This window comes from Acinonyx jubatus, chromosome X (genome assembly GCF_027475565.1).
Source record: "Acinonyx jubatus isolate Ajub_Pintada_27869175 chromosome X, VMU_Ajub_asm_v1.0, whole genome shotgun sequence".
NCBI lineage: Eukaryota > Metazoa > Chordata > Mammalia > Carnivora > Felidae > Acinonyx > Acinonyx jubatus.
Genome location: NC_069389.1, coordinates 13,281,409 through 13,297,770, shown reverse-complemented (window position 1 = coordinate 13,297,770; position 16,362 = coordinate 13,281,409). Strand labels below are relative to the sequence as shown.

The 16,362-nt window shown below is 41.1% G+C and overlaps 1 protein-coding gene across 13 annotated transcripts in view; it reads right to left on the bottom strand.

The window, feature by feature from the left end:
• Nucleotides 1–16,362, bottom strand: part of REPS2 (RALBP1 associated Eps domain containing 2) — a 353,324-nt gene that overhangs the window by 225,295 nt on the left and 111,667 nt on the right. For 9 of the 13 annotated variants that reach the window (XR_008290030.1, XM_053202117.1, XM_053202118.1 and 6 more), the window contains exons 9-12: nucleotides 15,326–15,420; nucleotides 8,745–8,814; nucleotides 7,324–7,377; nucleotides 2,205–2,250 (exon numbers count right to left, since the gene is read on the bottom strand). Coding sequence is in view for 12 of the 13 variants with exons in the window: in XM_053202117.1 (XP_053058092.1) it covers nucleotides 2,205–2,250; nucleotides 7,324–7,377; nucleotides 8,745–8,814; nucleotides 15,326–15,420 (265 nt within the window). In the remaining variant the exon portion in view is untranslated. The remainder of the gene's footprint in view (nucleotides 1–2,204; nucleotides 2,251–7,323; nucleotides 7,378–8,744; nucleotides 8,815–15,325; nucleotides 15,421–16,362) is intronic. The other 4 variants (XM_027054721.2, XM_027054722.2, XM_027054718.2 and 1 more) reach the window with 3 other exon arrangements.

Genomic DNA, 16,362 nt, shown 5'->3' with positions numbered 1-16,362 from the left:
AGGGGCGCCTGGATGGCTCAGTCGATTGGGCGACTGACTTCACTCAGGTCGTTATCTCACAGATTGTGAGTTCGAGCCCCATGTCGGGCTCTGTGCTAACAGCTCAGAGCCTGGAGTCTGCATCATATTCTGTGTCTCCCTCTCTCTCTGCCCCTCTTCCGCTCACGTTCTGTCTTTCTCCTTCAAAAATAAACATTAAAAAAAAATTAAAGAAAAATAAAGAACTTTCTACGCCAGACAGAGCTTTAGTGACATTTTTCAGTCAAGAAAGAAAAAATAATATGTGTGCGTGTGTACACTAACACATATATATAGTTAGGCACACCATCCCGTCCCACATACCTCATTCCATTTTATTCCCATATGTAACCTGTATACTTGTATTTCCATATGGAAAGTTAACTGAGTATCAAATAAGTGATACTGGAAAACTAGGACCACAACCAATTTCAATATAAATGTGCAGGGAATCAACACAATAATGAATATAAGTAATGTCAGAATGGGGATCTTCCCTCTTCCCCTCACATTTCTACAAAGTTTTATTATTCTAAAAAGGAAAATAAAAATAATTTGACTCTCTCGGTCTCAGTAAAGACCCAGTGGGTTGTAGTGAAAATAAAAAGGTCCAAATTAGACCAGGAGACCAATCCTTAAAAGAACATACAAAATTTGGCCATAGAGGGGTGCCTGGGTGGCTCAGTCGGTTGAGCATCCGACTTCGGCTCAGGTCATGATCTCGCAGTTGGTGGGTTCAATCCCAGTGTCGGGCTCTGTGCTGACAGCTCAGAGCCTGGAGCCTGCTTCGGATTCTGTGTCTCCCTCTCTCTCTGCCCTCCCCCACTCACTCTGTCTCTCTCTCTCTCTCTCTCAAAAATAGATAAACATTAAAAAATAAAATAAAATAAAATAAATAAAATTTGGCAGAGATATTAATAATAGAATATGTGACTATGAAGTTTTGTACTTTCACTCGCTTTGAGAAAAAGAGGAAGTCAACAGAAGAAAAATGTGAGGCTCAAATTACAGTTAATATAGCACACCTAAGCAGCTTCCTGCAAGTCAAAGGTTTTTCCTACTATGAGGTCAGATAAATGTTACTATTCCTCCATCCTAAAGTCAGTACAGACTAATTTGCAAAAGAGCCATTCATCCTTAAAAAAAAAAAAAAACAACAACAACGAAGGATGAGTAAACGTGGCAGCCATAGAGAAAAACGGTGACTGTATCTTTTCTTCTGGCCAAAATAATTCCTGTATCTATTGTTTCAAAAAACATGACTATAGGTATCTGTACCTTCTATAAACAAGAAAACAAATCCCCAATATAGAAAATCCAGATATACAAGTTAGACTAAGGGGTAACTCTCAGATTTACACAAAGACGAGATTTCCTTAAATGTCGGTATTTCAAGCATATAAAGTATCAGATTTAATTTCACTTTTTCAGGGACGTGTCTAAGTAGCCAAAGGAAGAAAAAAGTCACTAAGAGCCAAAGCAAACATTGGAAGCCACAAACGTACTGTCCTATCTTCCACTGTATTCCTACCACTGAAAAGTGCTCCCAATACCATCTCCCCTCTCTGATGTTCTATTCATGTTCATGTATTTCTCCTCCATCTGCCATTCTGATGTCCAATGCCAACCACAACTCTGCCTTCCTGGCTCTCCCTCTTCTACCAATCTAAAAACTGTGACTCCAAAAAGAGGCTCTAAGATAGGATAAAACAGACCATAAGCACCGCTTACCCAAAGCTTCAAGCCTCATTTTAAAATGACTGTGAGCATTTGTTTTTCCTACTCTAGATTTTATCCCTCAGGTGTCTGTTTGGTGTCGACCTTGTCACGACAGTAAATTTCAGGGCTAGTCACCTCCTAACCACTTTTCCTTCTCTGCAAAGCCACTGCCCTCTATTCCTTATCATCCTGCAACAAGGGGGCCACGGCACACAAGCCACTTCTTGTCAGCCGACCAGCCAGCAGCAGCCACCACCTTCTACCACTAAGAGACACAGAAATTAAGAGTCTCCCAGCAGCACTGCAAGCTCCGATCAGGCCCCTCGTGACAAAGGAACCCACCCATTGTCTAAGCTGCCAATCTAAAGGAAAAGGAGATCGTGGGTTGGGCTTTGGGTTGTGGGACTTTATTTCTAGTCAAAGAAAGGGTACGAAGGGCATTAAAGCAGAAATTAAACAAACACTACCTGGATCTTGGTCTTGCTTTGAGGCTGTTGGAATCCTTAGAAGTGGCTGAAACAAAGACCGGTTGTTGTTTACTTGGCTTTCATTTCTGCGGTTGAACAGGTTTATAAGCAATACCCGGGCTAGTAGAGAACATATATCTCAACAGGTAAATATGAGGTGCAGGCATCCCTGTGGAGAACTTAACCGCCTCCACATCTTCATTATTTTCTCATTTCATTTCTAAAGCTAAAGGCACAGTTCAAAGGAAAGAAAATCCAACATTTTTCTTCCTTCTGTCAGAGCACTAAGGAGCTACTCTCAAATCTACGCTGATGAATAAATTCCAATCTAAAAAGACAACCCTCTCATGGGGTTATCTACTTATATGAGGGGTTCTGACGTGTGGTTTCCTTGGTCTATCATGATAGCTTAGTAACTGATTTTGAACCAGGCTCCCCTGAAGGCTAGGAAGAACTCTATCAGGTTACATATTTTAAGAATTTCTTAAGATACACTACCAGAGTAGCATGACCACAAGAACTCAAAGCTCCCACAAGCTAAGTTGAAATGAGCAACACAGCTTTTCCTACAAGAAAATATTCTTGTGTCCTATGTCCCTGTGACCAAATCACACAGACGATAGTATGGAATGAAATCATTAAGATATTTTACCAACCATATGAGACTTTTCCTTATCAAATTTAAATCATTAACAACTTGCTCACTATCAACACCCATGGACCCTAACTCTCCCATCACAAGTTGTTGGGAATAATTAGAAACATTTACAAAAACATTGATCCTTTTTTATATTTTCAGTACCCTACGGAAGACAACTTTAGAAACCACCAGTTATGCTAAGGTTTTGCAAACACTGCAAATCTTTCATCATAAAATCTCATAAAAATTCATAGAAAAAGTGCTACTAACTAGGAACAAGGAGAATATCATTTGTGTATTGTTTGCAGAAGTTCTTCCAGAGAGAAAATGTCTCAATGCATCATCCCACCTTTTTTTACATTGCTCTAAAGATAAAAACCCTCCTTGGTATGAAGGAGCCTAGATTTATGATGGTCGTTAAAATCTATGAGTTAGATAAGCAGGAGAGAAAGAGGAGTTAAAAATGTTAACAAGGCACAAAGCAAAGAAGCAATATGTATTCCCTTAGATATGGTCAGCTGTAGAAAAGACACATTTCTCTCTAAACAAGCATTGTGGCTTGTTGTAGCGAGAACACAGTCATGTTTCAACTTCAACCCATCAAAATGCTCTCGGAGCTCTGGAAAGCACTGGACGCCCGAGGAGTATGAGCCCTGTCTTGCCCATTATCACGCACCCCCACCCACAGGTACGTGGAAAACTACCTCTTCCCACCCCACAAACTCCAGGCAGCGGAGGAAAGCGGCCCAAGGGGAGCTGCTCCTGCAGCCAAGCAGGCCGCCTTGGGGCTGAGTGGACAGTGCGAGCAGACTCACCACAAATCCGGGGGCCGTCCTCCGGGCAGGCTGCCCACAGCTGGCTCTGACCCCTCTTCTCCCTCAGGCTACACTACTTTCCAGAAATAGTGTGGGCCCGGGGACACCTGGGCAGCTCAGTCGCTTAAGCATCTGACTCCTGATTTAACCCTAGGTCATGATCAAGCCCTGCTGTCAGTGCAGAGCCTGCTCGGGATTCTCTCTCTCCCTCTCTCTCTCTTCCCCTCGTCTGCTAGCTCTCTCTCTCAAAAATAAACAAATAAACATTAAAAAAAGAGAAATATGTGGGTTGGGAAAGTCTTAGTCATTTTAAAATAAAAGTCTGGTTCCCCAAACCAGACTGTAGTGACCGTTAAATTCCTTTGTCAAGTGCCATTATCTCTTTCTCCTAGGTAAGAACGGGTGTGGAAGAGTGAACCCTGCTGGTGAGAGATAGACACACAGACAGATGGGGTGAGGGGTATGGATAAGCAGTGGGGACGAGGACAGGAGTCCTGAGGCCTACGTGTTCCTCCTGGACACAATACCAACTGTTGCGTCTCTGAACCTCAGTCTCCTCACCTACAGAATGAAGAAAATAAAAATGTAGCCCCTTTCTCCTGGGGAGAGAGAAGGCAAAGGCACTTGGAAAACAATCTATTTTTGAACTGTAAAATATTACTGTTGTAGACTGCTAGTTTTTCAAGCTGAGAAATCTGGATTCTAAATGTAGTTCCCTCTAGGACAGCAAAGGAGGTGCAGGTGGGAACAGGTAATGAAAGGAGAAAATTGCTCTACCCCATAAGGCCATGGGGTGAGAGCTAGTAAACGGGGAAGCTGCTAGAATCACTAACAGCTGTCTGAAGACTACAGTGTGGGGACAAACAGGCCTAATCCGCTCAGCATAGCCTAGAGACATCAAGAAAAAGATCACCATTGTGCAGCTTGCTCCGAGGAATGAGGCTGCAGTATGTTAGCTAAGAAATCTACTTTCAGCCATGAAGAGGATAAGGGCATATTAAAAAACCACATGACAAGGGATACCCCCCTTCCCTGACAGGAGTCCTACCACAACATCCTCCTCCTCACCATTACTATTATCATTATTATCAACACTACCAGCCACTGTGGAAGAACAGGGCAGGGAGAGACTTCTCCTGCCACCTGCAACAATCTACCACAGGCAGGGCTTGGTGAGTCCCCACAGGTTTCAGATCACAAAAAGCTGGAGAACACCATTCCGGTTCAGTCGTCCATCAGCTTCCAAGCTCCTGAAGGCCAGACTGAGCATTTGGGGCATGTGAGCATCCGCAAAAATGGCAAGGTCGTGTTGTACTGGAACCCAGGCCAAAGCCAGCAGGTAGGCCACAGCTTCTCATTTAGCTAGGAAGAGGGAAGAAGGACAACTTCCCAGAACATTGCAGGCATGTCATCGTTCCAGAAGATTGAAAGAGGATAAAAAGGCAAGCCTCAAGTTTAATTCTCTAAAAAGCAGCAACTCAACTGAGGTGAACTGCCCGTGTGGCATGGACAACCACCACCTTGAAATTCTACAGCGTCTCGCACTGGAAATTCAAACATTCCCCAGGAAAGGGGGTATTAAATACGTTTCAGATGAGGGATTCCCTCATATCCACTCCAGATAGGGCAGCAGTGGGAAAAATGAATCAGAATCCACATAGCATGTTCCTAGGCAGAATGTGAAACAAATTCAGATGTACTTCACGCACTGTCGCACACCCTGATAGGATTTGTCTGGCGACTCCGTGCCCCATTCAATAAAGAAATCTTAAAAATGACATCTACAGCTCAGGCTCCAGAGAACACATGATGCTCATGGAAAAAATAGGAAGTTATGAGCCTCAAAGACTGTTGGAAAAGCACCAATTTAACTCTCCAAAATCAAATAGCTTTTATTAATACCGTCAACACGAAGTTTACAAAACCTGAGGTACATCCACTCTGGCTCCAGAAATTAAAGCTGGAAAGAACCTACCTCATGCATTTGTCCTAAAATGGGTTTAGAGGGCAAGCGTAAAGTGTAACTCTCTAACAGGCCAGCCATCCATTTGTCTTTACACAAACTGAGCATTTCTCTTTCTGATGAAAGAACCCAAATCAGTTTCAAAAGCCCAAACTAGGCTTGAGAATTCCTACCACTTTGGGAGTCATGGTTGATCTATAAACTCAGTTTTCTATTTCTTATTTTTTTTTGATGTTTTATTTTATTTTTGAGAGAGAGAGAGAAGGTGAGTGGGAGGGGGGGCAGAGAGCAAGGGAGAGACAGAATCCGGAGCAGGCTCCAGGCTCTGAGCTGTCAGCACAGAGCCCGATGCGGGGCTTGAACCCACAAACCGTGAGATCATGACGTGAGCCAAAGTCAGATGCTTAACTGACTCAGCCACCCAGGCGCCCCAACAATTTTCTATTTCTTAATATCATCTTCTAGAGGCAAAGGTTCCAAAAATAGGCTACACACCGGAACTGCCTGGCAGACAATCTAAAAACACAGATTCTTAGACCTCTTCACTAAAATCAATCATATATTCTCATTTGTATTCATTCTCACTCTCTCCCCTCCTCCTCCTCTCTCCCCCTACTCCCTTCTCTCCCTCCATCCCTCTTTTTATTAATTTGTTAAATATTTATTATTTTTGAGAGAGAGACAGAGTACGAGTGGGGGAGAGGCAGAGAGAGAGGGAGACAAAGAATCCGAAGCAGGCTCCAGGCTCTGAGCTGTCAGCACAAAGCCCAATGTGGGGCTCAAACTCACAAACTGTGAGATCATGACCTGAGCTGAAGTTGGACACCCAACCAACTGAGCCACCCAGGCGCCCCTATCCCTCTCTCTTTTAAACCTCAAATGAACTTGGTGTCTGGGGAAAACTGTACTATAGCATAAGCCTCAATGTTCTATCGACTCCTTTGTTCCAACTTTAAACAAATAAGCTTGGGATGATAGCTAACTAACCCAAACAAACATGATTTACTTATTAAATATTATGAGAGAGAACAATAAGAATGCAGCAACCTCTTTCATGTCCTCGTAACCGGAGTTCCAAATAGTAACGCCCTCCCTAGCCAGTTTGTTTTTAACTAGGTTCATCTTAGTTCAGTGATGGCTCCCATCAAGAGAGCTGAGGACACAGGCCTGGCCATCTCCCTGGTTCACAGACACAGTGCTGACTCTCCAAGAACGTGGGCAAACACACCTTTTCTTTTTCTCCTTGGAATCTCCTCCCTGTAGAAGCACATTTACTTACTTGCCTTCCTGGTGGTGAATTTTCATGAAAACATTGGAGATTTCTGCTTTGGAAATGGAGAAGTTCAACTGTGGGCCTCCACTTGATCTACCCCATTAGCTCCTTACTCCACAGAAACCACAATGGCTTACTGAAATCTTCTCAACTCCAAGTCTTTACAATTTTACAGTAAAAGTAACAATGAGACTCTAACTTCAAACTGAGTGCTCCTATTGGTGAAACCTAAATTCAGAACTTAAAAATAAAAAACCACCCTCTTTTCAGGTATAAAAAGCAACCTAAAGGTTTCATTACAATAAAACCCAAGGCAAATATTTAGAGAGAAACATACACAACCATCAATTTTCTACTCACTGCCACTGTTAGGTTTTTTAAATTAGAAAATAATTACACAAAAATGTATTAAAAGTGTTTTCTCCTACCTGGATCCTCAGACACGTCCCTTGGTAAGGCTTCATCCGCAGTACTTTTCAAACCTAGATGTGTTTTGTTTTTAAGGAACAAGAGAAAGGAGGAGAAAACAAAACTGTAAAATTTTATTTCTTAGGCACATTATATTAAAGCAAAGAATCCCTAGTCATCACTTATGAAAATGGTGTAACAAACCTCTGTAAGTTGCTACAGCACCCAAACAATAGAGACCCCTTGAAGTAGGGAAATAGGTTCTCATCCCACAAAGAACATAGCCGAATTACCAACTTTCAACCGAGTGCGCCTCTAGTGGCTAGGAGGAGTATTACCAGGAAGTGCCAGAAATCTCCTCCTTTCATTCTTGACATCCAGACCAATGACATCAGAATCTCTCCGGGAGTGAGATGCGGGCTTTAGTGCTTTCAGACCCGTCATTCCAACGCACAATCAAGGCTAAGACCCGCTAGGAAAGAACGTGATCAGAGTACACACTGCTGCAAAAAATGTCTAGTTCTGCCTGCCTCTCCTGAGCAAAGATTTAAATAGAGAGCAAGCGATCATTGCTTCCTAATGGAAAACTTACTTTTCATGTTTAACTCCTGTACAAGGTTGCATCGGTGGCAGGTCTCGACAACAAAACTTGAAATAGCTTCACTGATTTTTAGTCCCTTCTGATAAGCCTCTCATTCATGGGTAGTAAATCAGTATCAGCTAATAAAAGGAATACTAGCCTGAGACTCAAAAAATCTTTATTCTTACCTCCACTCTTTTTATTATTAAGCATATGACTCCTACTGCCTGAATTTCAGTTTACTCATCTCTAAATTTTAGGTGATAAAACATACTAGCCTCTGTTCGGCTTTGTGAGAACTGAGTAAGGCAGTAAATGAGGAAGGACCTGGTAGATTATAAAGCATTATATGGAGTGGTGGGAGTGGGGAGAGGTCCTCCTGTTCTAAATATTCCCAGGCCAACTCATCTCTGTGCTTAACGGTAGCGCTAACATGGAAAACTGAGCCGCGCTGCTTCTCACTCGCCCGGTAAGACAGACAAATTACCGCTGGCTTCCCGACACAGCTTCACATCCACAAAGTAACAGAAGATAAATCCAAAGGACAGAAGCTCTCTCCAGAAAGATAACTTCCTCAAGGATTAGACCTGTATACAAATGTGCATTTGTACTGATGTTCTGGGATCACCTCTGCCAACCCAAGATGTTACGCTCTCAATTCTTTCAGCTCCCAGTCATTTCCTAATCAGTATGACCAAATTCCAAGTAAAGGGTCAGGACAGGCGAGTAAGGGGCCAATGAGTTGAGGGGCTTTGGAAGTTCCTGTTACCACATGCTCCCGAAGTCAGCCATTCCAAGAGAAGTGGATGAAGAAACACAGGTAGAACGTCCCTGAAGGAAGAAAACTCATTCTTTTCATACCTTGTTTGTCATCACTAGTCACATCTTGAGTTGGGACAGGAAAGTCAGCCATGTCTTTAACAGATAGCTTCTTGGAAAAGAAAAGAAAATACGTTATACAAGTTGAAATGGAAATTACATTATGTGTACATATGATGAAATTGCTTTAAAAGCTACATATCTTGCCAATATTTTGGCTTCAGTAAACCCTGACATTTAATACTTTTTTATTTTGGGGGGTTCCTAGGGAGGTATAAGTTAATTTGTATTGAAGGTTTACATGTGGGGCGCCTGGCTGGCTCAGTCAGTAGAGCCCATGACTCTTGATCTCAGGGTTTTGAGTTTGAGCCCCACCCTGGGTGAAGAGATTTTTTTTTTAATTTTTTAAAGAAATTTACATGTGCAGAGGAAAAAAATTATTCAGATTTAGGCAGATGTATAGACTGCACATTAAATCTGAACCCGGTTTGGGATTCAGCCAGAGAACTGTGTAGCATTTGCCCATTCTGTCCAAAAACAAACCTGCACTTTCTGTACTGTTTCACAAGCAGAGTTCTGACAAGTAGCCCTATAATGTGGGTATCTGCCAAAATCTGTTATGCAGAGAGTGTTCAATAGCCTGATTCAAACAGCCTCCTTGTCAAGGAACAAGGTAATTTTATTGATGACCAGAACAAAATTTTCTCCTAACTCACCTAGGGGAAGTCTTCAGTAATACTAATGAGATAGAATACCCAAATTGATCAAGTACTGATTCCTTTAAATTTTTGTTTAAAATCTACTTGCTATGAATTTATTTCTTACAAAGTCTAAATATGCACTCTGTGACCTTAGATAAGATTACAGAATAATATTTATTAGTATTTACTATATATAAACAAATTCTGGAAAGATACATAAAAATCGAAGGGTGACTCAGTAGATGGGGAACAGAATGGGAGGAAGACTTGTCACTATCTGCCTTTTGATATTCTTTTTATTTTAAACATATTCAGAAAAATCAAATAAAACTTATAGGAAGCAGAGTAAATCTTGGAGCAATCTGGAATCCTTCTGGAGTGCTCCAGAAGGTTCACTGGTTTGCCTTTCAGAATCTGAACAACCCCAGTGAGATAAGCAATACTTGTGTTTTTCAACTGCTTTAAAGAATGCAGTTCAGTGCTGCTTGGCGGTAACCTGATCCAGGATTTAACAATCCTCAGGCAGGTCATTCTTGGCATTACCATGAAGCCTCCAGATAGAATTTCCTATTCAAAGTCTACTATCTCCAACAGAACAGAGAATGTATCTTAACAGTGCCTTTCTTTCTTCTCCCACCTGGATTATAAACTAGATACCTAGGTAGAAGAAAATGATTTAGGAGTAGAACATATAAAAAGTTCTCCAAAACAACCACCTTTGAAAGAAATTTTTAAAGCCTAAAGAAGTGGAAAGACATCCCATGCTCACAGGTCAGAAGACTCGATATTGTTAAGATGGCAATACTCCCCAAATTCATCTACAGATTCAGTGCAATCCTTCTTCGCTTTTTTGCAGAATTTGAACAGCTTGTCCTAAATTTCATACAGAAATGCAGGGGACCCAAAAGAGCAAAAATATTCTTTAAAAGGAAGAACAACAAAAGAAGAAAACTGAAAGACTGAGACTTCTCAATTTCCAAACTTAACACAAAGTTACAGTCATCAAGACAGTGTGGTACTAGCATTACGACATCCATGTAGATCAATGGAACAGAACTGAGAATCCATAAATAAACCCTCACATTTGTCAACTGATTTTCAACAAAGGTACAAAACAATTGGGGGCGCGGGAGTTGTCTTTTTAATAAGTGATGCGAAAAGAATATACAAAAGAATGAAGGTGGACCTCTTCCTCACGGCATATGCAATAATGAACTCGGACTGGATCACGAACCTGAATGTGAGACCTATAACTATACAACTCCTGGAAGGCCACATATAGGACTAAGTCTTTGTGAGCTTCTGCTAGGCAGTGGTTTCTTAGCTAGGACACCAAAAGCACAAGCAACAAAAGAAAAAAACAAACAAACTGGACCTCATTAAAATAAAAAACACTTGTGTTGCAGAGGACACGCTCAAGAAAGGAAAAAAAACAAAGAAATACTACCTCACACCTGTCAGAATAGCTAACATTAACAACTCAGGAAAACAACCGATGTTGGTGAGGACGCAGAAAAAGGCAAACCCTTTTGCACTGCTGGTGGGAAGACACACGGGTAGGTGTAACCACTCTGGAAAACAGGATGAAGGTTCCTCAAAAAATTATAAATAGAACTACCCTACCACCCATCAATTGCACTACTAAGCATTTATCCAAAGGATACAAAAATGCTGATTCGAAGGGGCACATGCACCCCAATGTTTAAAGCAGCGCTTTCAACAGCCAAAGTATGGAAAGAGCCCAAATGTCCATTGACAGATGAATGGATAAAGAAGATGTGGTTTATATATACAATGGAATACTACTCAGCAATGAAAAAGAATGGAATCTTGCCATTTGCAACAACGTGGATGGAACTAGAGGGTATTATGCTAAGTGAAATAAGTCAGGCAGAGAAAAACAAGTATCATAGGACTTCACTCATCTGTGGAATTTGAGAAACAAAATAGATGACCATAGGGGAAGGGAAGGAAAAATAAGATAAAAACAGAGAGGGAGGCAAACCATAAAAGACTCTAAAATACAGAGAACAAACTAAAGGTTGCTGGAGGGGTGGGGGTGTGTTAAATGAATGAAGGCACTGTTGGGATGAGAGCACTGGGTGTCGTAGGTAAGAGATGAATCACTGGGTTCTACTCCTGAAACCAATACTACACTATATGTTAACTAACTTGAATTTTAAAAAAAAAGAAAGAAAGAACAACCAAAGACAGAAAATACTTGCCAATTATGTATCTAATAAGGGACCTACATTCAGAATGTACAAACACAACTCAATAATAACCAAATTTATAAACGGACAAAGGATCTGAATAGACATTTCACCAAGGAAGATATACAAATAACTAATAAGCACAAGAAAAGATGCTCAGCATCAGTAGTCATCAGGAAATTTAAATCAAAAGCACGAAAAATCAATACCACTTCACTCCCACTAAGGTGGCAAAAATAAAAAAGGCAATAAAAAGCGTTAGCAGGGACATAGAGCAATAGGACGCCTCACACATTACTGGTAGATGAATGTAAAATGCCGTAGGTGCTTGGGAAAGCATTTTGGCAGTATCTCAAAAAGTTGAACACAAGTTACAATAGGACACACAGTTCCACTCCTAGGTAAGCACCCAAGGGAACTCCAAACATCACGTTCACACAAAAATCGGTCCATGAATGTTCACAGTAGCATTTTTTCCTCACAGCCCCAAGGTGGAAACAAGCCAAACGTCCATGAGCTGAAGAATGGACAAACGTGGCAGATCCACACGATGGACTACTACTCAGCAATGAAAAGGAATGAAGCGCTGATACACGCTACGACATGAACTTTAAAGCATACTACAGGAGGGGCGCCTGGGTGGCTCGGTCGGTTAAGCGTCCGACTTCGGTTCAGGTCATGATCTCACGGTGAGTTCGAGCCCCGCGTCGGGCTCTGTGCTGATAGCTCAGAGCCTGGAGCCTGTTTCGGATTCTGTGTCTCCCTCTCTCTCTGCTCCTCCCCTGTTCATGCTCTCTCTCTGTCTCAAAAATAAATTAAAAAAAACTTAAAAAAAAAATAATAAAAAAATAAAACATACTACAGGAAAGAAGGCAGTCCCAGAAAAACCAGATATTGTATGACTCTATATGAAATGTCCACAACAGGCAAACTCAGAGACAGAAAAGAGATTACTCATTACCAAAGGCTGGGGGGAGGAGGGAATAGTGAGTGACTGCTAATGAGTATGGGCTTTCTTTTCTGAGGTGATGAAAAATGTTCTAAAATTAGACTGTACTGATGGCTGCACAACTCTGTTAATACAGTAAAAACCATCGGATTGTACAGTTTAGATAAGTATATTATGTGAATTGTATTTTAGTAAAGCTGCTTAGAAGAGAAAAATCCAGTAATCTAAGAAGCACTGCTATGGGGTGCCTGGGTGGCTCAGGCGATTAAGCGTCCAACTTTCACTCAGGTCATCATCTTGCAGTCCATGGGTTCGAAGCCCACGTCGGGCTCCGTGCTGACAGTCTGGAGGCTGCTTGAGATTCTGCCTCTCCCTCTCTCTCTCTCTGCCCCTCCCCCTCACACTTTTTCTCTCTCTCAAAAATAAAAAAAAATTAATAATAATAAAATAAAACTTTAAGAAGCATGCTAAGGAGGACTTTATCTGAAATTTATCTTTAATTCCTGAAGGAAACGAGTACATGGTTACAGCTCTGCTGTCTGGAGATCTGATCTGTACTACTGAGCAAACTTCTCACGACCCGAATCAGTTACGGCTTTCTCCATGGCACCAACACCTGTATGGACCCATTCCTCACAGGGCTAGTCCCAAGAGCTATTTAAATCCCACGCATGCATTCATGAGAGATTAAAAAAAACTGGTAGAAAGAACAATGAATGAAATAGAAGAAACTGGAATATTTAATCATTAGCTACTTATATTTGACGTATACTTCTTGAATGGCCAAAGCATCCATTAACCTCATTACTTTGGCCATGAATTCTGTATATTACATCATTATCTAAAAGCACTCCACTCTGGAATATAATGATTTTGTTGGGAAAGAGTTTTTGTTGTTGTTTTGCTCTCGTTTGGACAGGGCAAAGCAAAGACTTTTTAATCACCCCCACCCCCACCAAAAGAGCCAGTTAAAGTATAGAAAAGTATGTAACATAAAACTAGCTGCACATCACGTCCATAAAGTTGAACATCAAAAATGTCATCAAGGACATCAGAGTGTGTGTTTGAAAGCATCTGCATTTATAGACTTCACAGCTAACTGTATATTTGCTCCTTTCCTTTTAGAAAGATGATAAATGACTACGTGGGGGAAAGCAACACGAGCCAGTAATTAATTTCTCTAAAACACAGCATTATTTCTGTTGGAAGGGCAGAGACCACCTGAGTGCATTCTAGAAATAATAAGAGCTTATGACATTTTTTAATAAAACACCTAACGACCTCATAAGTTTACACAAGCAGGGGGACCCATAGCCAACAAACAAAAGCAAGGCAACTACACAAGCCTCCGGACACTGCCAGCAGCCCCCGAGTTCACAGAGGCCGTGAAAAGTGGCTAACTAGTCTACTTGCTTCTCCGTCATATGCATTCTGCAAAATAAGAAATGTAAAAAGCTAAAACTCTTCAAATGCACATCTATCACTCCTGATACCACTTTATACCTTTTTCCCTCAGGTAGAGATCTGTTGAGGAAAGTAACAGAGGCCATGACTTGAATAAAGAGTAGCAGAGAGGCCAAGAGAGGTGTTATCAGAGGAAGCACTGCAGAAGCAGGCCAGTTCCCTCACAGAGGAGCAGAGGATGCCAATGCAGCACAGACTATATGCCTGAGAGCCCCACGGAAAGGAAGAAATAATCACACACAGTTGCAAGAAATTAAACAAATGGTCCTGCATCCTGCCTCTGACTTCCATCATCTTGCAACAGTTTTAACCGGGGTCTGAGGACGATAGCAGCCTATGAATAAACCTCCATTTATTACACATTTCCAGAGTTGTTTTTTTTTTAGGATGGGAACAGATGTCATAAGCTGTCATCACAGCAATCATAATGGCGATGATGATGATGAAGACTGTGCTGATATTAACAATAACTACGATGACTCCTACTTATTGATGCATACCTAAGGACCACTATGCATGTGGCTAGGCCCCAACAACATCAAGGCCCAACATTGTAGGAATTCTACAGGTTTCTCTTGAGATAATCCAAACCAGTCTTCATTTGGTCTAAACGCTAAAAACTCTGAGGGAGAAGGTAGCTTTAAATGTGACTTGGGGTCCTTTTACACAGTTCTCAAACTTCCTCTCAAAACTGTTCTGGTCCGTTAGATCTTGTTCATACTCAACTATTAAAAATACAACTTCACAATGTTTACTTCAAAATTAAAGCTTGGGGGTGGTGGGGGGTGCCTGGGTGACTCAGTCAGTTAAGCGTCCGACTTCAGCTCAGGTCATGATTTCATGGTTCGTGGGTTCGAGCCCCATGTCGGGCTCTGTGCTGACAGCTCAGAGCCTGGACCCTGCTTTGGATTCTGTGCCTCCCTCTCTCTCTGCTCCTCCCCCACTCACTCACGCTCTCTTTCTCAAAAATGAATAAACATCAAAATTAAAGCTTGGTTAAAATAAACAACTTGGCTCGCATTCTTCTGGCTTAGTTTTTCTATACCTAAATTTCATCCCTAGAAGGTCAAGAGATTACTTTGCTTATTTCACTAAATCTAGTTCTAGGGAGAAAAGAAAACAAATAATTATAAGCTATATCTGGTGTCTAGATTTGAAAGGTTGAGCCTCAACGTAAGTACACAGCATGATGAGAAAATGTTATGAAAGTGGATTTTCAGGAGTTTATAAAGAATATACGCTTATAGATTTAATTCCACACACACCCTTATTTATTAACATATGAGGACCTTTTACCTCCATCCGATTCAAGTCACGGGGTTGTTGGTTTGCAGGCATTGACTCAGAATAAGAATCAAATAATGCACACTCCCGCTTGGGCTTAGGAAAAGCTAAGAAAAAACAAAAAGAATACATAAGAACATATACTATATTCATAGCAGGCATTGTTTCTTATCAGCTTTTCCGTGCCTGTTAAATATTACAATAAATCAGCCAGCACTGACATACTAGTTATGACACTAATCACGAGGAGGTAGTATTTTAAGTTCCTTACATATACAACATACTATTTCTGCCTCCCCATTTTACATGTGATGCATCTGAGGAGCAGGGAAGCTAAGCAACTTACTCAAGGTCATATAGCTGGTAAATGGAAGAGCAGGAACTTGAACTGCCGGCAGTCCTGCTGGAAGGTACATGCTTTTAGCATTTACGTTGTAACATAGTAGTGACCCTCGCTATCACAATACTGAAGTTTTAACTATGCTACCAGCACAATTTTTAAATGGCACCAACTATGGGGAGAGTCTTAATGCTATAAACATTAACTATGGAAATACTTCATTTTAGCTATTGTTGTTGGAAATAGACAAGATCTTGCAATGACAGGTGCCCCAGAAGACTTTCTAAAATATCTATTTCTTTTGTTTAGCAGAATAACAAAAATAAGAGCACAAGTTCTTGCTGAGTTACAAGGAAAGAAGAATCACATTATGGGCTTCTTCGAACACAGAACAGTGACAGAGGCTGTTAGGTTAGCTGGAGAGCTGAGTGGATCGTGCTACTTGGTAAACTGATACTTAACACACCAATTCTGGGAAGCAGATTCTGTTTCACCACTTTGTCACCAAGTAATTAGGAAGGAAATGTCTCAACCAGAAAATTGGTCAATATCCCAAGGAGGAAAAGAAGATCATGGCAGACAATGGCCAGAAGCTACAAATTTGTCAAGACCAGCTGTTAAGAAATCAAAATTTTAATGCTGTGTTTAAAAAATTTTTTGAATCAAACATCAAAATGGATTGACATTGTTTTTAATCCTTTCTCACCCT